This window comes from Scomber scombrus, chromosome 3 (genome assembly GCF_963691925.1).
Source record: "Scomber scombrus chromosome 3, fScoSco1.1, whole genome shotgun sequence".
Taxonomy (NCBI): Eukaryota; Metazoa; Chordata; class Actinopteri; order Scombriformes; family Scombridae; genus Scomber; species Scomber scombrus.
In genome coordinates this window covers 9,649,285-9,674,855 of record NC_084972.1, presented here as the reverse complement: position 1 = coordinate 9,674,855, position 25,571 = coordinate 9,649,285, and the positions used below count along the sequence as shown (strand labels likewise).

At 41.6% G+C, this 25,571-nt stretch overlaps 2 protein-coding genes across 3 annotated transcripts; one reads left to right on the top strand and one right to left on the bottom strand.

Annotated features, from left to right (window-relative positions):
* Positions 1-10,443: 10,443 nt before the first annotated feature.
* LOC133977716 (transcription initiation factor TFIID subunit 4-like) lies at positions 10,444-22,102 on the bottom strand. The gene is made up of 15 exons (XM_062415977.1): positions 20,858-22,102; positions 20,034-20,167; positions 19,082-19,201; positions 18,046-18,135; positions 17,770-17,892; positions 17,443-17,532; positions 17,094-17,306; positions 16,846-16,987; positions 16,618-16,720; positions 16,149-16,318; positions 15,936-16,066; positions 15,051-15,176; positions 14,054-14,110; positions 13,836-13,958; positions 10,444-11,858 (listed from the first exon to the last, which is right to left on the bottom strand). The coding sequence occupies exons 1-15, from the start codon at positions 21,744-21,746 to the stop codon at positions 11,694-11,696; spliced, it is 2,676 nt and encodes an 891-aa protein (XP_062271961.1). The 5' UTR covers positions 21,747-22,102; the 3' UTR covers positions 10,444-11,693.
* Positions 22,103-22,188: 86 nt separating this feature from the next.
* On the top strand, positions 22,189-25,290 carry LOC133977717 (protein LSM14 homolog B-like). Of its 2 annotated transcripts, none has more exons than XM_062415979.1 (8): positions 22,189-22,270; positions 23,519-23,682; positions 23,799-23,928; positions 24,029-24,220; positions 24,358-24,435; positions 24,704-24,844; positions 24,922-25,048; positions 25,134-25,290. In XM_062415979.1, exons 1-8 carry the CDS (start codon positions 22,228-22,230, stop codon positions 25,288-25,290), a joined length of 1,032 nt encoding a protein of 343 aa, XP_062271963.1. In that variant the 5' UTR covers positions 22,189-22,227. The 2 variants fall into 2 exon arrangements, with proteins under 2 accessions (XP_062271963.1, XP_062271962.1); XM_062415978.1 differs by lacking the exon at positions 22,189-22,270 and adding an exon at positions 23,238-23,364.
* The last annotated feature ends 281 nt before the right edge of the window (positions 25,291-25,571 follow it).

The following is a 25,571-nucleotide window of genomic DNA, read 5'->3' as shown; positions in this document are numbered from 1 at the left end:
TGCTCTAATCAGCTGGATGTAATTCTTCACCTCAGCCACAGGTTAAGTGCCTTCCCCGGGACACTGGCTACATCTCTAAATGGTAGGAGAGGATTCCTTTGCAGCCTAGTCTGTCTCTAGTGTTCTTTAGGGTACAATCAAGCTTCCATTCGCATCTGCCCCTCCGTTTCCCTCTGTCAGCATCACTTCAGGAAGACAGACCAGCGCTTACAATGAATAATGGATGTATAGTGAAGTCATTAGTATAAATAAATAATTGAGCACCACACATGTGTAACAGCATTAGTTTTGTAAATGTTATGCTGATATTACAGTAACATCATGGGGAGGAATGACAGCCTATCTTGTCATGTGGGTAATGTAAGCTGATTAGTCACAGCTTGATGACTTTTTGTTATAGGCTATGTGTGTGTGATATATCAACTCAATATTCATAAAGTCATAAGGGGTAATATACATCTGTTTCATGGTGATTCCCCATAAAATACATAACACTTTTCATAATTCATTGTGTCTTTGTGAATCCTAAAGCGATTCAAGGTGAGGAAAATGTTTTGACCTAAATGTATATTCCTTTTCATGTTTATTCTGATTCAGCTTTGCAGATAATCAATTTAATGTGATGTATTTTTTGGTAGATTTGATTTTTACCACCATGGCAGTATTGGTCAGTCAAGTCCACCACTTTGGTCAACAACTTATGGATTGCTATTAAATTGTGTACAGACACTTGTGGTGGCAAACAGTTGAACTTCACTCACTCTTGGAGACCCCAATTGTCCCATCTAGTGCCACCATAATGTTGACATGTGAGGGAGTTGTGTGTGGTGCAGGGGGTCTCAGTAAAGGTGTGCGTCTGGTGCTGGAGGTTAGCAGGGTGTTGAGTCTCACAGCCTGGGAAACAGCTGTTGCTCATGTGGGAGGTTCTGGAACCCAGGGAGTAAAGGTGTTGTGGCTTCTTGGCTATGGATGTGAAATGGCAACAGATGGATGGATGGATGGACGAACTCTAATTTTCATGGTCTTAATTTTTCCCACAGGACCACCAGTAGGCTATTTGAACATTTACTAATGAATAACCACAAAATTTGGCACAGACCTTCAGAGATGATGAATCCTACCGAGTTTGGTTAAAGAAAGAAAAATATAAAGACTTTTCCTTTAGCACCATCCATCATGATGTTGACATATGGTTTTGGGTGAAACATCTCGATGACTCTCATTTGCTAAATTTCTGCAAATGTATGTTCTTTATTTTTATTTTTTACATTAGTTGCACCTTTTGTGAATAATATTGGACAATAATAACATATAACTTTGATTCACCTATTAGGATAGAGTAATGGTCAACTCACCACTTATAATCTCTATTCCTGCCAGTTCTGTTAACTGACTGATCCAGGTTTTCAGATGTAAACATCTCAGTAAACATCAAGGTTAAGATTTAGGGGATAAACACATTCTACAATCACGAACACATAGACAAACAAGATAATCTCTATATCTATCTTGGAATGCATCTCCATATCAGCGATGGAGGTAAACGTGGAGGGATTAAACACTCGCTGCCATCACAGTGTTATAGAATTTTCCGACTCACTTGCAGAATCTGCCCCCTGAATGTGCAACCATTTCGCGCTATCGGCTAATTGTGATCTGGAATTATTGTCAATGAAGTGCAGACTGCATTTTATTCAAAGGGAATTTACTTTGGTCATTACTACAGCGGTCTACATCCCACCACAGGCAAGTACAGAGGCTGCCCTGTCAAATCTTTGCAAAGACTTGAACTGCTCACTGACTGGTAATCCTGATGCTGTGCTCATTCTTGCTGGAGACTTCAATCAGGCTAACCTAAAAAAGGCTTCCATCAACATATTGACTGTGCCGCAAGGGGAATAAACACTCTGGATCACTGCTACTGTATGTCATTCAAAAACAGCCACAGAGCAGAATCACTACCCGTGCTCTGGAGGAGCAACCATTCCCATTTTGCTGAGGTCAAAATATGTAAACAAATTACGTTATCTTTAACAGATGCACCAATACAGTCACTGCTTGGTTGCATGGGAATAGAGAAGGGAATATTACAGACAGCAAGCCAATGGGTGAATTTCTTACTGATGGTACTGTATGGGGGGAAGTGGTTAAACAATTCCAACTCCAACCAAAAACAGATTAAATTGCTTAGATGGCCAGTTTATTACCCTGAATTCACACCAGCATCACAAAACCATAGATATAGACAGTGGGTCTATTATGGTATCCCTACCATATGCAAAATCGTTGAACAATGTGAGCTTAATAGCTTTAATAATTTATGTCAAACATATAGTTGGGTGGTCAGGAATTTTACAGGTATTTATAGCTTGATGATTATTTTTGTAAAAAGTTGAAAGGTTGTAATCCAACAGATCCACCAGCAGTTGTTCATATATTTATGGATGCTTATAACTCAGGAAGCAACAAAGGTCTGATAAGCAAGTTATATCATGGCATCACTTCACTGAATAAGGACACTGCAGACTATGTGAATGAACGATGGGAAAAAGAGTTGAACATTGAGATAACACAGGGCATGTGGCTGAACGCCTGGAAAACACAGTCATCCTCCACCAACTCTTGGACTTGGGGAGACATCTGTTGGAAAAACTTAATTTGCTTTTTCATTACTCCTAAGCAAAAGTTCAAACAGACTGGCACACAACTGGAGAGGTGATGGCTGATCATGCCCATATCTTTTGGTCCTGCCCCTCCATCCAGATATTCTGGAAGGAAGTGGCAAAAATTATTTCAAAGGTTCTGTGTTTCAATATCTGTACATCCTTCAAAACCCTTTATCTTGGAAATGTCCCAGAAGGACTGAGTAAAAAGGACACTTATCTTCTAAAGGTCTTGCTGGCTGCTAGCAAAAAGGCCTTCACAAAATATTGGCTCCAGAGAAACCGCCCCACTATAGGCACTTTTGTTAACATTGTAAAACATCTACATGTCTTAGAGCAAATGACTTATTCCATATGCCTCCAAAAAGATTCGGGTGAAAAACGGTGGCAAAAATTGCATGCTTATTTAACCAATGAGAAAGACTTCTTATAATTATTGTATGTATAATGTGTGGTATTTTATCATGAATTAGGCAAACTTGCCTTGGCTTATGGATCACCCCTCATATTTGTTGTTTGTTTTCTTCTGTGTTTGTTTTTTGTTGTTGTTGTTGTTTTGTTGTTTTTTTGGTTTGCTCCTTTCAGTTTCTGTATTTAAAGTGTGAATAATGTCTATAAATAAAACTTAAACAAACTACAACACATGCCCCCAGTGATGCGAAAGGTCAGGAAATGGTCAGGCCAATCAGAGGCCACCCTACAGTCTGCACTACAGTCTGGAGCTTGTTTCAGGACAATTAGTCTGTGATAAATATATAATGTGAAACAACTGAAGCATCTGTACCAAAAACTAAAGTTAAAACATTACACAACCAGAAAAAATGGATTACCAGAACTATCCAGGATGCCATAAACACACGCCTGCACCCTACAGACTGGAAACACAGACAGTTATAAAGCAGCCTGCAATGTAAGAAGAGCAGTAGAGGAGGGAAAAAGGGACAAGGTGAAGAAAATGGAACTACAATTCTGCGAGGGCACAAATTCAAGGGACTGAAAAGTTACATTTCACTGTAATTGTACCTTATATGATCACAACTGACAAATAAACTTGATTGATTGATTGATTGATTGATTGATTGATTGATTGATTGAGCAAATACTAGTATATTAACAAATTTGTGGTGAAGATTATACTAGCTTAACATTTACATGTCATCACTAGTAGTGCCTAAACACAGCCTCATAGAGCTGCTAGCATAGCTGTAGACTTTTTTTTATGTCAAAGTGTAATATCTCCTGACATAACACTGGATTTACATGAGCTGTTCATGTGTGAGAAAGTGCTTCAATCTGAAAAAACAGATAAAAGCTCAGTGGGTTAAAATGCAGAAAGTCAGTCTGACTTTCACTTCAACCGGTATCATGTAGAAACAGGTGGAGTCTGGCACCTCAGCATGTTTGTTTCTGTGCCTGCCCGGTTTGGAAAATCCTTCACAATTTTCAAATAACGCCCCAACTCTGCTTGATTTTGCTCATTTCTCACTCAGCCCGCCCCTGGCCCCTTTTAGCAAGGTTTGGGAAAAATCCCCATTTTTGACTTTTTCGACACTACCGGCCCTGTCGTTTTTTAAAAATGTTTTCCCGGTTTGGAAAATCCTTCACAATTTTCAAATAACGCCCCAACTGTGCTAGATTTTGCTCCTTTCTCACTCAGCCCGCCCCCCTGGCCCCTTTTAGCAAGGTTTGGGAAAAATCCCCATTTTTGACTTTTACGACACTACCGGCCCTGTCGTTTTTTTAAATTTTTCCACGGTATGGAAAATCCTTCACAATTTTCACACGATACCCCAACTGTCCTTGTTTTTGCTCCTTTCTCACTCAGCCCGCCCCCCTGGCCCCTTTTAGCAAGGTTTGGGAAAAATCCCCATTTTTGACTTTTTCGACACTACTGGCCCTGTCGTTTTTTAAAATTTTTGCACGGTATGGAAAACCCTTCACAATTTTCACACAATACCCCAACCGTGCTTGATTTTGCTCCTTTCTCACTCAGCCCGCCCCCCTGGCCCCTTTTAGCAAGGTTTGGGAAGAATCCCCATTTTTGATTTTTTTTGACACTACCGGCCCTGTCGTTTTTAAGAATTTTTCCACGGTATGGAAAATCCTTCACAATTTTCACACGATACCCCAACCGTGCTTGATTTTGCTCCTTTCTCACTCAGCCCGCCCCTGGCCCCTTTTAGCAAGGTTTGGGAAAAATCCCCATTTTTGACTTTTTCGACACTACCGGCCCTGTCGTTTTTTAAAAATTTTTCCCGGTTTGGAAAATCCTTCACAATTTTCAAATAACGCCCCAACTCTGCTTGATTTTGCTCATTTCTCACTCAGCCCGCCCCTGGCCCCTTTTAGCAAGGTTTGGGAAAAATCCCCATTTTTGACTTTTTCGACACTACCGGCCCTGTCGTTTTTTAAAAATTTTTCCCGGTTTGGAAAATCCTTCACAATTTTCAAATAACGCCCCAACTGTGCTAGATTTTGCTCCTTTCTCACTCAGCCCGCCCCCCTGGCCCCTTTTAGCAAGGTTTGGGAAAAATCCCCATTTTTGACTTTTTCGACACTACCGGCCCTGTCGTTTTTTTAAATTTTTCCACGGTATGGAAAATCCTTCACATTTTCACACGATACCCCAACTGTCCTTGTTTTTGCTCCTTTCTCACTCAGCCCGCCCCCCTGGCCCCTTTTAGCAAGGTTTGGGAAAAATCCCCATTTTTGACTTTTTCGACACTACTGGCCCTGTCGTTTTTTAAAATTTTTGCCCGGTATGGAAAACCCTTCACAATTTTCACACAATACCCCAACCGTGCTTGATTTTGCTCCTTTCTCACTCAGCCCGCCCCCCTGGCCCCTTTTAGCAAGGTTTGGGAAGAATCCCCATTTTTGATTTTTTTTTGACACTACCGGCCCTGTCGTTTTTTAAAATTTTTCCACGGTATGGAAAATCCTTCACAATTTTCACACGATACCCCAACTGTGCTTGTTTTTGCTCCTTTCTCACTCAGCCCGCCCCCCTGGCCCCTTTTAGCAAGGTTTGGGAAAAATCCCCATTTTTGACTTTTTCGACACTACTGGCCCTGTCGTTTTTTAAAATTTTTGCCCGGTATGGAAAACCCTTCACAATTTTCACACAATACCCCAACCGTGCTTGATTTTGCTCCTTTCTCACTCAGCCCGCCCCCCTGGCCCCTTTTAGCAAGGTTTGGGAAAAATCCCCATTTTTGACTTTTTCGACACTACCAGCCCTGTCGTTTTTAAAATTTTTTGCCCGGTATGGAAAACCCTTCACAATTTTCACACAATACCCCAACCGTGCTTGATTTTGCTCCTTTCTCACTCAGCCCGCCCCCCTGGCCCCTTTTAGCAAGGTTTGGGAAAAATCCCCATTTTTGACTTTTTCGACACTACCGGCCCTGTCGTTTTTTTTAAATTTTTCCACGGTATGGAAAATCCTTCACAATTTTCACACGATACCCCAACTGTGCTTGTTTTTGCTCCTTTCTCACTCAGCCCGCCCCCCTGGCCCCTTTTAGCAAGGTTTGGGAAAAATCCCCATTTTTGACTTTTTCGACACTACTGGCCCTGTCGTTTTTTAAAAATTTTGCCCGGTATGGAAAACCCTTCACAATTTTCACACAATACCCCAACCGTGCTTGATTTTGCTCCTTTCTCACTCAGCCCGCCCCCCTGGCCCCTTTTAGCAAGGTTTGGGAAAAATCCCCATTTTTGATTTTTTTGACACTACCAGCCCTGTCGTTTTTTAAAATGTTTCCACGGTATGGAAAATCCTTCACAATTTTCACACGATACCCCAACTGTGCTTGTTTTTGCTCCTTTCTCACTCAGCCCGCCCCCCTGGCCCCTTTTAGCAAGGTTTGGGAAAAATCCCCATTTTTGACTTTTTCGACACTACCAGCCCTGTCGTTTTTTAAAATTTTTGCCCGGTATGGAAAACCCTTCACAATTTTCACACAATACCCCAACCGTGCTTGATTTTGCTCCTTTCTCACTCAGCCCGCCCCCCTGGCCCCTTTTAGCAAGGTTTGGGAAAAATCCCCATTTTTGACTTTTTCGACACTACTGGCCCTGTCGTTTTTTAAAATTTTTGCCCGGTATGGAAAACCCTTCACAATTTTCACACAATACCCCAACCGTGCTTGATTTTGCTCCTTTCTCACTCAGCCCGCCCCCCTGGCCCCTTTTAGCAAGGTTTGGGAAGAATCCCCATTTTTGATTTTTTTTTGACACTACCGGCCCTGTCGTTTTTTAAAATTTTTCCACGGTATGGAAAATCCTTCACAATTTTCACACGATACCCCAACTGTGCTTGTTTTTGCTCCTTTCTCACTCAGCCCGCCCCCCTGGCCCCTTTTAGCAAGGTTTGGGAAAAATCCCCATTTTTGACTTTTTCGACACTACTGGCCCTGTCGTTTTTTAAAATTTTTGCCCGGTATGGAAAACCCTTCACAATTTTCACACAATACCCCAACCGTGCTTGATTTTGCTCCTTTCTCACTCAGCCCGCCCCCCTGGCCCCTTTTAGCAAGGTTTGGGAAAAATCCCCATTTTTGACTTTTTCGACACTACCAGCCCTGTCGTTTTTAAAAATTTTTGCCCGGTATGGAAAACCCTTCACAATTTTCACACAATACCCCAACCGTGCTTGATTTTGCTCCTTTCTCACTCAGCCCGCCCCCCTGGCCCCTTTTAGCAAGGTTTGGGAAAAATCCCCATTTTTGACTTTTTCGACACTACCGGCCCTGTCGTTTTTTTTAAATTTTTCCACGGTATGGAAAATCCTTCACAATTTTCACACGATACCCCAACTGTGCTTGTTTTTGCTCCTTTCTCACTCAGCCCGCCCCCCTGGCCCCTTTTAGCAAGGTTTGGGAAAAATCCCCATTTTTGACTTTTTCGACACTACTGGCCCTGTCGTTTTTTAAAATTTTTGCCCGGTATGGAAAACCCTTCACAATTTTCACACAATACCCCAACCGTGCTTGATTTTGCTCCTTTCTCACTCAGCCCGCCCCCCTGGCCCCTTTTAGCAAGGTTTGGGAAAAATCCCCATTTTTGATTTTTTTGACACTACCAGCCCTGTCGTTTTTTAAAATGTTTCCACGGTATGGAAAATCCTTCACAATTTTCACACGATACCCCAACTGTGCTTGTTTTTGCTCCTTTCTCACTCAGCCCGCCCCCCTGGCCCCTTTTAGCAAGGTTTGGGAAAAATCCCCATTTTTGACTTTTTCGACACTACCAGCCCTGTCGTTTTTTAAAATTTTTGCCCGGTATGGAAAACCCTTCACAATTTTCACACAACACAATTTTTTGTACCTGCCCTGCCTCATGTAGGAGATGACTTTGTAAAATGAGATGTGTCTCTCCTGTGGGCTGACACTGCCTGCTGCTTGGCCTGATTCAGCTCCATTAAAGAGGCCAACAGGCTATTAACCCCTGCGTCAATACCTCACAGGTTCAGCTGCGCTTACAAACCCAATCCAGCAGTGGTCATAAACACTGGCCTTATTATAGCATCTCCGGGCTAAAGCAGACTGCCCCGGTCAACCCCATAACCAAAGACTCCTAAAGTCAGCATTAACCTGGGTGGCACAGGGTCAGGGACACACAGGAAATGGACTTGCGAGGAGGTGCAAACTAATGAACTGTTGCTGCATGTTACATTTCAGGGCTTCATTCCTCAAGAGAGACTGAAAATCATTCTCTTTCATTTCACGACGAAAATGGTTATAGGCTGCTGGATTTGTGGATCTTAATGGATGATAATGTGCAGTGACTGAATCACAGTGTGCCACATCAGTTCGTCCAAATCACATTCTCATGTCCCTCCTAGGAGAGAGTTTTATTCATAAGCTCAGAGCTTAATCAACAATATGCAAGGAGGCATTGAAAGGGATCAAATTAATTAACTGACTTTTAGTGTTGCATTTGTCTCACAGCATGAATACAGTGGGATTACGAATGGATTTTTGAACTCATTGGTTTGCAAAGTAATGTCAATGAAAAAAATATCACAACCTTCATATTCATCTAGCTATAGGGGTCTTACCTCAATAAAGAATTTCATAACCTTCTATTTCATGTAAGCAGTGGAGGCTGGGTGAGCTTTCATCCGCCTCTAACCATCATTAAAACTGAGCCCCTCTGTGAGCGTAAACAAGCAAAGAATTTTAGACTGGAGACTTATCATTAAAGCACGAGAAGAACACCCTGCTGAGATGTACTATCATAGCAGTCAAATCCCATCTTGGAATCAGACAAAAGGTAAGTACAGACGTACAGACAAACAATCGAACGCTCACAGGCATGAGTGTGCCGGCACACACACACACACAAACATGCGCACACACACACACACACACACACACACACAAATAAACTTGCTTTAGATATGATTTATAATATAATCTCGCCCCTGGGTGAAAGCAAAAATGACAACACCAAATGTAACAAATTAATAACAGCCCCCTTTAATAAATGTTATGGAAGGAAACACTGATGTTACTTCTCTCTTCTTCCCTCTGGCAAGCTCAGGGTGTTTACCCAACACCCTCAGGTGCAGTGACTGAGACGTCGCTAGGCAACCGCACCATCCCTGTTGCTGCTCTGCCTCTGGCACTCAAGTGGGAGCTTATGTGGACTTAACTCTGAAAGAGCAGCAGTGTTGAGGAGTGGAAGGGGGATTACCAGGAAAAATATTGGATTGCGTTGAGGCACAAGGCGCAAGGCCTTACCTGCTTCACCACTGCCACCAGACAGAGCCGCCATGAGAGACAGGCCACGCTGGTTCTGTACTCACAACAGAAAGCCAGGGTTTTATCTGGCTCTGCTTTTTCACAGCAGCACAATGCTTTGATACTATTAACAATCCATACTGGGGCTTTTTTTGCCAAATGGTGTGCAAAATGGGAGAGCTTGGCCTAGAAGTCTGTAATGTGGGTGCCCAGCAGAGCAAAATATACGCATGGGAACAATAAATTCAACCAAATGTGACTAGGTAATATGAACTATAAAGAAGAATATGAAGATGCAGTTTCAGTCCATGTCTGCCACAGCAGAATCCTGTAATGTGGTAAAATGAGCTATTGCCACCTACTGGCTCCCAGATGTACTTTCATTATAGAAAATGAAATTGTGGTTGATCATCACTGATGGCTCCAAATGTACACTTATTGTTCCTCTTTGGTCGGTGCGCAAACGAAAGCTGCTCCCAATCATGGTAACATCAGGCTACTCTCCCAGTGGCAGAATGGCCTAATTATTTCCAGCCTATGGTTGTGGTGAATGCTAGCAGCTGATGTGGCAGCTGTTGCCAATGCGCCATGTGTTGGGCTGATAATGGAGACGGACTCAAACAAGACAGCCCAACAAAGAAAAGGACACTGGTAGCAGACTGTGTGTGAGCGTGTGTGTGTGTGTGTTCATTTTGGGCTGAGAGCTGCGTGTTCTGCTCATGGGAGTTGTGCTCAGTAGATTCCCGTATAGACCCAAGGGACACGCTGCATGTGGCTTTACAGATGTTAGAGGATTAAGTGGAATTATCAGTGTACAGGTAGAGTAAGAAGGAATTAAAGGCATTCAGCTCATTCATGTACAAAGCCTCTCTCACCATCCTCAGAGCCACATGCTTAACAAATCCAGGTGTTCTAATGGTGCAATGCTGCCCCCTAGTGCCTTACAACGAAAATCAAAACAACACTGTTGACCCGCTGAAATCTACCGCACACATCAAATCAAAACCAGTTACTGTAAAATCATTATTTATTCAAACCTTTCAATAGAGAAAATGCTTTTTTTTTCTCCTTTTGATGGATGGGTAAATTCTCAAGTCTATACAAAACTGTGTGTAAAACTTTAGGTGTAACATTTACAAATATACATGAGGAAACTATTTTCTTAAGTCATAGATACCAAAAAAATCTAAGTCTAAGTCTGTCCAGTAGCACACCAAAATATGAGCAGGTAGAGAAATGATTGGAGGACACTAACAGTCATCACTGAAGAAGTAAAAATGTGTGTTGGTGGGCAGCTACAAAAATAGAAATCAGTTTCAGGTAGATGTATGTTTGGTATAGCAATACAGGTTAAAAAGCCTTCTGAAACCTGTTTTAAGTTTTATAAATCAATACATGTCAAACTAATTTCAATAAGAACAATTCAAACTGATTTTTTTTTAAACAATGAAAAACTCTCTTCACACACTGAAATCTATACACCTAACACAAGTTTTTCAAAACAGATTTTAAACATGTCCTATGAAGGTAAACACACATTTTGCTTTGAATTTAAGCTACAATGAAACAAATGAGGTGTCACATGAAATTAGATAAATAACTAGAAATTAATTTAAGCTTGAGTTTAGTAAATAAATATGCTGAAAACAAACAATAAAATCAAGTTAAGTAATAGAGATGACAGATACAGAGTTACAGCAGGGTTAATTGCTTCGGGGTGGCTATATGGCTTATTCATAGTCAGGAAGGCAACTCAGTAGGTTACACAGTTTGGAGTTCAAACTAATTCAATTGACAAAAAAACAAAATATTAGTTATAATAAAATAATAAAATTAGTTGGTGGTCTACTAAATCAAATGTTGATTTTTTTTTCATTGCTTTAAATCCTACTGCACATACAAATAATCAGAAAACAAACTACTGTGTTACAGTGCATAATTATACAATAGGTCATTTGTTCATACAAAAACCCTTCCTCATAAAACATAAAATCCATTTTTGCAAAAAGGAGTCGTACAGTAAGTCCATGACTGCTCTGAAAGGAAATAGGCCTTATTTGAGGAGGGAGGTAGAGAGGCCATACAATATGGCTACTTTTGTATTTCAGGTTATCCGGTACATCTGAACAACCTTGACATGTGCCAAGTCACTGTTCTCCTCCTCTTCACCCTCAAGAGTCTCTTATGCTCTCTCTGTGGTGGGAGTGGTTGGTCTCTCCACAGACTTCATTTCCCCCACCCACCGTTCTCCCCTCTCCTCCTCTCCTCTCTGACATCAAGCCTATTTGAGAAAGCCCTTGTAGAGGAAATGGGAGCGACTGGTAAATCTCTCGTTCTCCAAACAGAAGAGCACGTCCCTGAGATTGACACGTGTGATGCGCTGCCGTGTGGGTCTGGAGCCTGATGAACCAGCACCACTAGACAGAGAGGGACCTGTTCCTGATCCCTGCAATAATATAGGAAGGGAGAAATAGAAGGTGAGAGTAGGGACTGGGTGTATGATATTTGAAATTTGTGAGGGGACCCGGGGGGAGGGGATAGATTAAGCAGCAGCAATGTGGGTGAGTGTGTGCACTGACTGAAAGCACCACCTGTGTGTCACCCTCTTCCTATGTGGAGTAGGTTTGCATGTTCTCCTGCAGGGGTTTCCTCCAGATGTTCCAAATTCTTCCCATTTGCTACAGCTAAGTTCTGTGATTCCCAACCAAACGCTACCTGCACCCCAGGGAGTAAGCCTATTTCTGCAGTTATTGGGATGGGTGTCATGGAAAGACTGTGGAGTAGCTTAACCAATTTGACAAAAATTTGATAAAAAAAACAAAAGAAAACACGTCTTAAGCTGCATATAAGCTGCAAAAACTAAACCGTATATGTTAAAACTGAGAGTGCAATTGAAACTAGATGACAAGCGAGTAAGTCTAAACAGTTACAGTAGCTAAAAAATATAATGAATAAATAGATAGCTTAAAGTATTGGATAATAGTTGTGGATAAAAGCTGTGGTTAACATTGTTAAGTAAAAATAATGGAAGTAGCTAAAATAATGTATAAATGGTTGAAAAACATAAAGAATAATGAAGTGGGTGCAACTGTAAGCTAAAAGGAATTAATCAATGGTTGAAATAACACTGGTTCAGGGGAACTGAAAACTCTAAATTGCCTAAAGTGTGAATGGTAGTGCGAGTAGATCTGCTTGTCTATAAATGTTTGTGCTTTTATAGACACTGTGACATGGCCAAGTGCATTGGGCACCACACCCCATACCTCTGCGCAACATTAGTCATTGAGAAAATGCACTCAGAGCTTCTGTTGCTACTAAAAGAAACTCATTAAAATCCTGCTGAAGTACAGCGCAGTTTGTTACCGGGTAATTCATAAGATGTATTTGTTTCATTTGGTTACCACTCTCACACTACATAATCACTGCCTCAGAAATTTGCATTGAACCTAAAAGAGTACAACAGCACTGTGTGACTGTTTCCTGTATTTTATAAAAGAACATTATAAAGAAGTCTACATCCACAAAAGTAGCATGAAAGCAGCTTTGTCACAGGCCAATTCCTGCCATAGACACTTAAAGAATTCAGAGCCATTTATTGCAGCAAATGTTTTTTTCCACAGAAATGGCTTTTTCTTCCCCACTGAATGCAATCATCAGACTCAAGGCTAACACTAAACAGAGCAGAACCCAGTGCATGCATTCAATATTTACTGTGTACATACAGTTTATACAAGCCCTGATGGTAAAAGGAGAAAATTAATCAACACAACCAGTAACAGCCATGTGTAGCAGGTGAGACCAAGCCAAACCAGCAGTTGTAGCATCATAAGTGAACACCTCATTGCACTGATTGACAGTCACTTGTAAACTTGTTTAAATTTGATGTGTGAATGTATAAATCGTCTGACAGTGTGCATCACTTCACTTGATCTGCCAGAACTAATAAGAAGCTTCATTGCATTATTTTCTCCAGGTTTCCGAAGAGCCCAGATGACTGAAAGCATGGCAAGCGTGGCTTGTCAGTCACAGCTCGTCACCAAATCAGCTTTGTCTACAGTCACTCAAGAGAATAATGGACTCACTGCTCCCTCTAACATTAGCTGTTTCTATAAACAATATTTTAGACTGACAAACAAAAGGAGACTTCCTGTGTTATTGTTGCTGTCACTTCAATTTTAAAATGAAGTAACACACCAAATATTTGTCTGCAACTGACTTCCATGGGTGCTTATACGAGGCTATGACATTTCCAGCCTCAGTGTCAGTCATAAGTAGCTCCCTGTTACTGTCTCCGTTTAGCAATAGAGGCAACTGTTGCTCACGCTAGCTGAGTCATTTAGAGAGAAGTTTTTTGCAGAGGAAAGAAGAGCATCAGACGGTGATACAGTACAACTGAAAAAAGAAAACTGCATAGTTCAGTTACCTCCGCTGTAGCAGAGGACGAAGGAGAGTCCACAATCTTCCTCTTCTTCCTGGGGCCGATGGCTGCCAGAGCCGTCAGGTTGGCCTCCCTCTGTCTCATCTGAGCCAGCTCCTGCTGCTGCATCTGGACAACACATGCATACCAAGGTGGAGATCAACCACACTGTGCATAAACATACAGTAACAAGAGTCTCGTGGCCTGTCCTCATCTCATCCTACCTCTTTTGCCTTCTGCTTCAGACGCAGCTGCTCCGGGTCCTCTTGTCGAGCTCGAGACTGCAAGGTCGAAAGCGAGATGCATTAATAACTGATGTTTGCAGAGGAAAGACCAAAGAGCAGGTTGTGTTGTACTAGACACACTGTGGAATTTGCAAGTGGTAGAAAAATATGAAGTATTCTAAAATATAGTCTACATGAAAATCTACAATCACACAGAAAACATTCAGAATTCCTGAAGAAAGTTTCTATATCAACTACTTGACGTCTAAAGCTAAGCCGGAAGTCTGCTCAATATTACATTTCCATCAATATTTACATTTAGAGCTGAAATGTTTTCAGACTGAATAAAAACCTATTCATTACTGTAATATATTTTGGTATGCCCAGATCATTTATTTAAACCATGTATCATTTTATTCTTAATGTCAAATAGTTGCTGGAATTTTATTTGGTGCGATAAATTTGTCCCCAGTGCCATTTGATTTATCACACAGTGCAATCATTAGAAGAACAGACAACCTGAGGCTGAGTCCAAATCAATCGCAGGCAACCTTTTGTCAAACTTTCTGCATTATTAATGTACATCTGGAGTGTAGAAAAGCTTTAAGACACCAAAACACTAAATCTAGATGAAATAAATTAACATTTATTACATATCTGCTTATATTTAAAAAATAGGCCTTGATCTAATGTGACATCTATTACTAAAAAGTAACAGAAGTGACAGTATGACCATAAAATAACTTGTAACTACTTCAAGTGTACTTTAAACCTAGAAGATATTTAATGACGTGCCTGTTGAGTATAATATACTGTATGTTCTATAATCAAGGTGCATGTCTTGTTGATGTATAAACTGTTGCTTCAATTTACCAGAAATCTCTAAGTCAAGTGTTCAAAGCATTTATTTCTAATACATTCAGATTCAACAGAATATCAACAATGTCATGTGGATTGTTTTTTATTATAGTAATGTGTGTCACTGTGTGTGCTGTACCTTAGCTGCCTTTAGAAGGATCTCTCTCTCCTGTTCCTCCTTCCTCTGTTTCTCTAACTGGTCCAGCTGCTCAAAGAACTTCAGCTGAGCACGAACATCGCTGCTCTGTTCATAATTATCATCCTCCTGTTAACAGACGGCAGTATTACAATGAAAGAATTAAAAGGTTAAAAAGAAAATAAGAGAGATTATTGCAGATATAAGGACTCAAAACATTGTAAGATATGTCAGTGAAAACCTTAAATGGGACATATTGTAAAAAGGAAGATTTCTTTTTTGATTATAAAATAGGTCTAGATAAATACTGTGAAAGTATCAATGCGCTCAGTCTGCAGAGAAATTCACACAGCCCGTATTCAGAAACTGTGTGAGCTGTTTGGACTTACGTAAGGTTGTGATGTCCCAACTATGTCTTGGAGGGGCAGCCCGCCCCTCCTGAAAGAAACAAAATGTTTATTTATGTTATTTACCTAATTCATGTCCACTTCATACTAGTTTCTCTCCTCTGCTCTGTGTTTCCCAAGTGGGTGGGCTTATCCCCTTCACTCAAACATGGAGTGGAGCAGAGGACAGACAGTCGCAGAGGAAACACAAATTTGTCATTGCACAGCTTTTCTGGACAGCATTATCCTCAGTGGTGGCTGGCACAATCTAGCAGCCCTGATTTAAACTACCTACTACTCCGTTATCTATGGTTGGCATGGGCATGTGTCACTCAGAAAACAGTCAATCAGCCAATCAGAAGAGGGCCACTGAGCAGGCGCAAAACAGCCCGTTTCAGCCTTAGTGAGACAGAGGGGCTGCATCCATGGACTGTACAGCTGCTTTTGACCATTAAAACATGTGGGAGAAATAGTTGTACTTATCCAATTATTATAAACAAACCTTGAAGTTGACGTTTCTCTGCTGGGCCACTTCGGAAACCTTTTCCAGCAGGTTTTTGAGTCGCTGCTGAGTAGCATGGGAGACGTAGTTTACCACATCCGCACCCAGGTCTGTCACCCCAACTCTCCTGCCTGGAGCAAAAACACAGAGACATGTTTGGGCTTTAGGAGACGGATGCATATTTTACTGTCAACAATGATGTCAGTGTCTCACCTATCTCCAGCATTCTCCTCTGCAGCAAGGCACAGGAAAGAAAAGCTTCATCCTTACAGGAATGTGTCACTGCACCCACTAGTCCTGAATTGGTTGCTAGGATATTAGCGCTTTCCTCTGATAGGTTCACTCCGGCCATGGAGGCCACGTCATTGATGTCATCATCATCTCTGTAAATGTAAACACATTAAAGCAACCACGAGATTGACGACAGTGAATCCAGATATGTCTCATAAAAGTTTGGAAAAACTTTAAATGAGGAGAAATCACTATGACAGCTACATATTGCTACATACTGTTTTTTAAGCTATAAAAAGGTATGCTGACAAAAATAAGATTTAAATTAACCTTCATTTTTACTTTCCAAAGTTTCCCAAAAGCTAATTTTCCACCTTCAAGTAATACTAATGTTAAAACCTTTGTGATTACAAACTAAATATATTTGGTAACATTGATCTGAATGATTTACTTAAAAGTGCCGCCCGCCTCTTTCAGCTTGTTCTTTTGAGCTGGAGTCAAGGCTGCAGCAAAGACTTGTTTAGAAACAAGTGGCACTTCCGGCTTCACAGGAACTGGCAGACACAGAAAGTGACACATGGATGGATTACATCAGATGGCAGTAAATACCACTGGGTACCCAATGAAAGATGCACATGCACACACAAAGCCAGAGGTGCCATTAAACTGACATCCTCACCTGGGTGCAGCTCTTTAAGTTGAACCTGCGGCTGTCCCAGCACGGTGCGGCCAGGGGCCTGATTCCTGAGAGTCACCATGGGGGTCGTCGGTAAGGTTACCTGAGGTCTCAACATTGCTCTCTGCTGCTGAGGCTGGAGAACCTGAAAGGTTACCGTTTCAAATAGAGATTATGTCATGATTACTCTGAGCATCACTGGAGTTAATATTTATGTTTTATTGAGGAATATTTGAGTCGAGCTGAGTTACCAGTGAGGGGGTCTGTCCTGGCTTGCTGACGCCTGGCTGGATCTGAGGCCTGATGATTGGAGCGGTGAGGCGAGGGGCTGGGCTGCCCAGGACCACCGTGGTGGGGATGGGTGAGGTGGAGGACACTGGACTTGAGGCTGGTTGGGGGGTCTGACTCTGCTGGATGAAGGCTGCTGAATCTGGAGTCAGTTGCCTCAAGGCTGGGAGGCTTCTCTGCAGACAAACATTACAAAATGCAATCAAATATGACTTCCTGTTTCCTGTGGGCCAAGATAGCGCACCACACATTTTTTCAGATATTTGCTGGAAGGTATATCACTGAAAATGAGTAGAATATGAGCTGTCTTACCTTGAGGAAAGGCACAAGGTAAGGTTGGGGTGAGGAGTTGAGTTCTTTGTACAATCTGCTGGTGAACTCCTCTGCCTCCAGTTTGCCCTCCTGGTACGATATATGGACATAAAAAGCTGGAGTGAGAGTTGTTATATTTGTAGGCATTGATGATGCTTCACTTCACTGAAGATTTTACATTTTTAAAGGCTGAGGGGGATTATTTTTTTCTTCTTTTAAATAAAATATTATATCTCATAACTTTCTTAAACCAAACTACTCAATAATATGTTGACTGACAGGTTATTTCCATAAACAGCGTGTCTCCTGTTTCTACGGGTAACTCACCAGCAAATCCTTGACCAGCTCTCTCACACTGGCTGCAGTCTCTGTTGATTGCTTCCCAGTGGATGCCAGCTTGATCAATGTAGACAGGAAGTTCTTACATTTCTTTACATTCTCCATTGTCTCCTGCCAGAAACACAAATCACATTAAGATGAGGAAATTCAAGTTGCATTTGTAGATCAAAAGATATGTATCAGACGTCATGTCATTAACTCTACATATAAGTTACAGTACTTGCAGACACTCTGATCTGATCCATTGGGATTGGCGTAACTCACTTTGCTCACTGTTACTGATGTAACTGTGGTCCCAGCTGTTTGGCTGACTGTGCTTGGGGTCATTCCTGGTACAGCAGCCCCAACTGAGCTCTAGGAAGAGAAAAATCCTCATCATAACATGTTATTTAGGTTGTTGAAATGTTTCAAAGACTGCTTTTACTGTTACTGAGTGTGTTATAGGGCTGCTTCAAAGTGGCTCAAATACATTAAACAAACTTAAAGTTCATAAGAGGAAACAGGTGTGCTCTGCTGTTCAGTTGAACGCTCTTCCTCAAAAACACACTTCAGTGTGTTTGTTTTCCTCTAAGATATTGGGGGGGGGGGGGGGGTTGTCAGTGCTTTGGTCATACTCTTGATAATTATATGATCATTTTATTTAAAACATTTTGGTGTCAGAGCATGGTGAGATTCATGAAACTTAAACAGGGTGTTAGAGGAAGTGATCTGCATGAAAGAGTTTCATGTTTTAACCAATGCAATGCAATTAGTCTAAAAACAATTAAAAAAAACAAGTAACTTCATTGTATTAGTTGTATATTTATAATTATCTGAAGTGAATTTGATCTTTTAAAAAACGTGGTTTACACTGTAAAAGTGCCAATGTAGGTTCAATTATTTTAGGTCCTGCATCTCCTGAACCATGGAGTCTGACACTCACTGAATATATATAAATAAGTATAATTTTAAAATATTTATAAACCCTTCAAAAAGCACAACTCAAGGTCTGAACGTTATTACAGTAAATCCAAATAGCAAAGTTCAGGATATAAAAATGTAAAACATTTATAAATACTGTGCACCAAATTAACACGTCTCCTCACAGAGGATGAAAAACCCATATATTCATTAAATTGTCACTGTAATATTAGGGTACATACATTTTACATTCCTAATCAACTCATCTGATCAGGTATGTTTACATTCTGTGGTTTAAGTACCTAAATGCAAGTGAAAAAGTCTGCGGCTCATATGAGTAACAATGTTCAACAAGCTAAATAAATGTCAGAAATGATTTCACACAAACAGATGAAGTTACCTGAAGGATGGGAGGCCTGTGAAGAGTGGTGGTGGCAGACAGTGATGTTGGAGTTGGACAGCTCTGTCGGACGATGGTGGTGGGAGCCACTTGTCTGCCGATGATGGTGTTTCCAGGAGCCTGACAGAAAGAACCAGAAAAAATAACATATTACATCTGAATTCAGAAATAAAGGGCAAACAGATCATTGGATGATGCTGTCCCGCCTCCACCTGTCAGCAGATCACAAACTTCCTGACAGCAGGTGAGGCTTGAGAAAATCACATTCAGCACCTGGACAGTCAGTGTGTGCTTTCCCTACTGCTCTTCTTTCTCTCTACACAAACTGTTATACCTCAGGAGACCCATCAGGGCGACTCCTCAAATTTGCAGACGACACAACAGTCATCAGCCTCACTCAAGATGGAGAGGAGTCTGCATACAGATGAGAGGTCGAACTGCTGACAACAACCTGGAGCTGGATGCGCTTTAAACTGTGGCCCCCCCATCACTGCATGTAGTCATTTCTTGTGTATATTCCTGCAGACTGTTGTGTTATATTGTGTTGTATTCTGTTTCCAGAATATGTACTCCTACACTCACAAAGGAGATATAGAGCCTGCAGGTACAAAACTAACCGTTACAGGTTCTCCTTCCTTCCAATATCAATTGCTCTTCTTAATAAACAACCTCTTAATTTAATTATCTATTTATTAAATTGGAACTCTTGCACTTTATAATAAACACAATAATAAACAAGCACACTACTAGCCACACACACACACATATATATATATAAATATATCTGTATATATATATAAATGAACTCAATCTCATTTTATATTCTACTCAACAGGTGCTTATCTATTTTGTAGGAGGCAGGCAAGCTGAACATGGGCTATAATACTGACATTTACACTAAAGTGAATACTGACAACACAAAGGCCTTCCTAGTCTAACTGTATGGTCTCACCTGGCCTTGAGGCATGTTTGTGGGAGTAGTAGTCCGAGGTGCCATGCCTCCCTGAGCCTGAGCCTGCATCTGGGCCAGGGCCTGCTGAGGAATCATCAGCAGCTGCCCACTCTCACTGCGTACAAGCACCATCCCTGAAAAAAGTCAGAAGATCTATGAGGCAATTTAATTATAATTATATTATCACGGTATCGATGGTCTTCTCAATAAATTAAACAGTGAACAGCTGAACCACTACACAGAGTAAACATGGTCAATTTATGGTGTACATTAGTATCGGTGATTTACTGTATGAAGTCGTCACTGTAAATCATAACAGATCAGAGTAAAGCTGCAGTGATTAGACAATTCATTGATTAGTTACCAACTATTAAATTAATCACTGATTATTTTGTTAATTGATTGTTTTGAGTAATTTTTAAGAAAAAAAATCTCCACATTCTCTGAATTAAGCTTCTCAAATGTCAATATGTTCTGATTACTTTAGTCCTCTATGTCAGTAAGTTAAATATTTGTGTTAAATATTTGAATATGTCACCTTAGGCTCAGGGAAACAGTGATGTCTTTTTTTAAAAAACATTTTCAGACACTTTATAGACCAAACAATCAATCAATTAATCAATAATGGAAAATAATCATAGGCTGCATCCCTACATCAGTGAAATTTAAAGAAGTGGATGTGCAACTCATAAACGACTGGGGACACACACTTTCTATGCAATCTGACATGATGTTAATTGATCTATCAATATTAAATGTTTATTTTGAGTATAGATGCCCAGTGTGGAAATAAAGTCAGTGCATTTATTATATAGTTCACTCACCCGGGGGGAGCTGGATGTTATGTACACTATGCTGTCCCGGTGAGGTCTGAGAAAGTCTTGGGGCCAACATCTGAGGCACCATTGGTCGGATCCCGCCTGGGCCGGCAGCCGGAGTCCGTGGAGCGTTGACGGCACCGGGAGTGACAACCTGCTGCGGTGCTGACTGTATTATTGTGGTGGGTGGCTCTGCCTTGATTATGTGCGACCCTGCGCTCACAGTCACCGAGTTGGACGGCTGGCTGCTGTTAACAAGCGGAGATTGCGTGCCGATACCTGTTGTATTCCTAACCACTACGGGGCTCGCATTGTTGTTCCCATTCAAAGTTGCACCCGACCCCGCTGTTTGCATAGGCGGCCTGACGAGTGCCACAGTGGGTCCTGGTGCCTGGCTCACAGTCGGAACTGAAGCGACAACGCTCTGCGAGCTCATGAGAGGCGTCTGGATGACACTGTTTGACACTGAGGGGGGCATGATCGCGGTGGTCAGCCCTTTTGACAACGCGGGTCCACCGCTGACAGCTGTGACAGATGCCGCAGTGCCACTTGTCACTGTCGTCCCCACCAGAGGGGCAGCAGCACTTCCTGAACTGTGCGAGTTCATAGTTTGGCTCCCATTGAAACTCTGCGCCGAGAACGAGCCAACTTTCTCCTGGTGATTGGGGGGGGGGGGGGGGGGAAATAAGTTACACCGCCACTGACAACAAGTGCTCTGCCAGGGTCGTCCGTGCTGGCCGTCGACGCGCCCGTAGTTGAACCATGGGGACCCGGTTATGATGAGACCCCCCTGCACTGCAACTTGTTTAGAAGGAGCAGAAACAATCTTGGATGTGATGGGGCAAGACTCAGGCACATCTACTGGATTTTCTCTGCTCCGGTGCTTGCTTTTCATGTACACTCAGAGAGACTAAAGAGCAAAACAACATTAGTTACAGCGTACCTGCTCAGCAACCGTCCTGACCAAGTCCCAGCTGGACATTAGCTCGCTTGTCCCGGAACTATAGCCATGTAATTACTGGGTGCCTCGTGTCTACCAGTGATTATTGTGACACAAGAACGATAGTTGTGACTCTACAGACCGTACGGGATGATAAGCTACCGCTTTATTCACCTCTGTGTGTAATAAAAGATCATCCAGCGGGCCGGAGCCTACCGCCATCTTCACACTCTTCTGCGAGCTTGTGAGAAGTGAGGTATTTGCCCAGTTGACCTGCGCATGCGCACAACAACTAAAACGTCTTCGTGGAAGCGTGTCGACGAGCCGTGATTGGCTACTCCGCATTCTATAAGGCGGTACCAATGGCTTCAACTGTCATTCCAACGGGTGCCAGAGACGGAACAACATCGCAGCGGAGTTGAAATGTTTTCGTCAAATGTTTCATCGTCGCCGGCTCGTTAAAGCTGTCACGATAGCTGGTCCGTTTCAGAATTGTACCTTGTGGGTTTTAGCAAAGTAAAAATGTGGTTTACAACGAGCTAACACGACGAATTTCAGAGTTTAATCGCTGCCGATGCGCCGTGCAAGATGGCTCCACTGTTTTGGCCAGCGAGTGAAGTTGCCTGCTGTTGTAAAAGAGGCGTTTGAGGGCGCCACACCCTCTTTTTACAGAGGAAACTGCTGTCAGCCTGTCATACTCACAAGTACACTGACTGTTTCCATACAAGCACAGTTCATACACAATTCTTCACTTTCAGTTATTTGTTGAAATATGGAATTGTCACTTTTTGCGCCCATATAGGCCTTTATTGGCCATTTATATAGTCATTTAACATTATCATTAATCTTTTTCATCCATATCAGTCACAGCTGTGAGGAATTTTACACACAACCGACACATAATAGCCTAATAATAAAAAACTAGGTCATATTACTACTCAGGGTACACTAATAAAATGATAATGCCAGTTTGAGAATGGAGAGTGAAATTTAAACTAAAATGAAAGCAACTATTTTCAATTGCCATTTCACTATATTCATGCCATATCAATGTCATTTCCAGTCTATTTTTATATTGGTGTATGGCTTTATATCATCATTCCATATTTTTTTAATATAGGGTAGCCTATAACACATTTTGATTTATGGGAAGGTAAAATGGGGCAGGTAAATCATAATAAAATTGGCATTGCGTTCAAATGATCAAATGTAGTAAAATAAGCAGAAACGTAAACCACTGCGGAGTGCGCCGGCTGGATAAACAAACTAACCCTTACGATACGCAGGTGACCCAGCAGAGGCACGTCACTGCCAATCTTATAAATCGCACAGGTGCCCGCCAATTGTGCACATTGCTGTTAAGTAAATGTCTGATGTGTGTCTTGGGTTAATATTCTGCGACTGAACTGCTGCTTATCAAATTTAAAACTTTTTTTTGCTGCAAACATGAGTACCAGGGCAGGAACTCCTTACATTGGCAGTAAAATAAGTTTGATATCAAAGGCACAGATTCGTTATGAGGGCATATTATCCTCTGTCGACACAGACAGGTCCACGGTTGCTTTAGCCAAAGGTAGGTTGATTGTTTGCAGAGTGTGGCTCAGGCCTAGGCTACACCTGTGGGTTTATGTTCTCTTTGACAAGTATCTTTAATTATATTAAAGTTTGAAGTAAGTATATTGGAGATTAAACAACTTTTTTTGTAATTTATTTTTATTTTCCAACAGTTAAATCCTATGGCACAGAGGACCGGCACACTGATAAACCAGTGCCACCCAAAGATGAAATTTATGAATACATCATCTTCAGAGGAAGTGACATAAAGGACATCACTGTGTCCGAACCACCAAAACCATACCATGGACTGCCTCGTGACCCTGCTATTATACAGGTGTGTGGCTCAAGAAGTATTTGCTGCTTTTTCTTGGTCGTCTCCACTTAACTGAGGTATGAAGTTATACTCACAACTGATAAAACAAGTGCATTTGTCTTAAATGTCGTTTTAAGTCATCTGTTGGAGGCCCCTCTGCTGCGTATCACCCACGCTGGAGTCCATACAGGGACATGATGCCCACCTACAACCAGCTGGCTGCTAGTTCGCTACTCAACCAGCAGTACAATGCAGCACTGGGCCTAGGTATAGTGACCTCTTTTAACCTCTGATGTCTGTGATATATTTAGGCTTTACTGGAGCTGTGGCTGTGTCTGCACCACCATGTATTTTTCTGTTCATGCAGTACCAGGATTTCACGGCATCCCAGCCAGAAGAGCTCCCATGGTCGAGCAGGCTGTCCAGACCGCGCCGTTGGCCAGTGCTGCCCAGAAAAAGGGGAAAACCTCAACCCCGCCACAAGGCAAACCGACTGTTCGTCCAACCCAACGCTCCAGCCGGGATGGTTCTCGAGCTCAAAAGGAGAATATTTCCACCAGTAGGCTTTCATAAAAGTGTCTCTTAACATCCAAGTCACTATTTTTTTATCTATTGCTTTGCATTTGTATTTAATCCAACTGAAATAAGAAACATCTTTTTAACATTTAATTTACTTTTTTTATTTTTTTTTATTAGGTCGGACACCATCCCAACAAAGTGCAGCCAAGACTCAAGGCCAAAGCACTGATAACCAGAAACAAAGGCAGAAACAAGGTATCCAAAATAAAAATCAGATTTTCAAGCCATTTCTTACTGACAGAACAGTAATATTAGTTTTGCCTAAACCTTTCTGCTGCCAGTAAATGACTGATGAGGGCAGAATTACAGCACAAACTGTCCAAGTGAACAAATTACTCATCTGTTAGTAAGACTGTTAGTTGCAAAACTAAATATCTGAGGTTAAATAAACCAGCTGGTTTGTAAACCAGTTTTTCTATGGTGTTGTATGTCTAAATGTTTTCTTTTGGGTACTCGTGTGCAGGCAGTCGCCGGTCCAGGACCCGAAGCAGAGGCCAGCTTCTTGTGAAAAACTCAAAGGCCACAACCTTGCAGTTTGAATCAGATTTTGATTTTGAGACTGCAAATGCTCAGTTTAAAGATGATCTTACGAAAGAGGTTGTAGGTATGCATATTTGTTTCAAAGGATATCGTGAAATTATTTCAGTGGAATACACAATATTAATCCTTTTTGTGTTGCAGTTGAGAAGGTAGACTCAGGGGACGCTCTGGACAGCCAGGGTATGCAGGAGGAGGAAACTCCTGGAGAGAAGTACTACGACAAAGCTAAAGGCTTCTTTGACAACATCTCATCAGACCTTAAGCCCAGGTGATTATTCAACCTTTACTGTTTGTCTTTTTGTTACATCAAGGAGGTTTTGTGATGCTTAGCTGCTGTTTATGTACATCCTCAGGAGGACCACATGGGCTGAGGAGAAAAAGTTGAACATGGAAACATTTGGAGCGCCCGGCCGCCTCCTGAGAGGCAGAGGGTTCAGGGGCCGAGGACGCAAAGCGCAGAGTACCACTGAGCAACGACCCCTCCCAAAAGTTGGTAGTGGGAGGGTGTGAAGCCTTTTTTTTTTTTTTTTTTTTTTTGCTAACATTTTCTGTAAATAATTGATATTGTAGTTTTCTACTTATTTAAAAAGTACCTCCCTTGTTTCCCCTTTTTGAAGCACTTGAAGCAAAGATGTTCGTTTTTCTTTATCCCAAATGTGCATTTATGGGAATATTGTACTTTGGACCTCTCCTATTATATGGAATGAGAGAACAATTTCTTTTGCTTCTAGCGTACAGCTGCTGGATTAAATGTATTCATTAGTAGTTAGTTTGGAAGCATGTAATGTGGA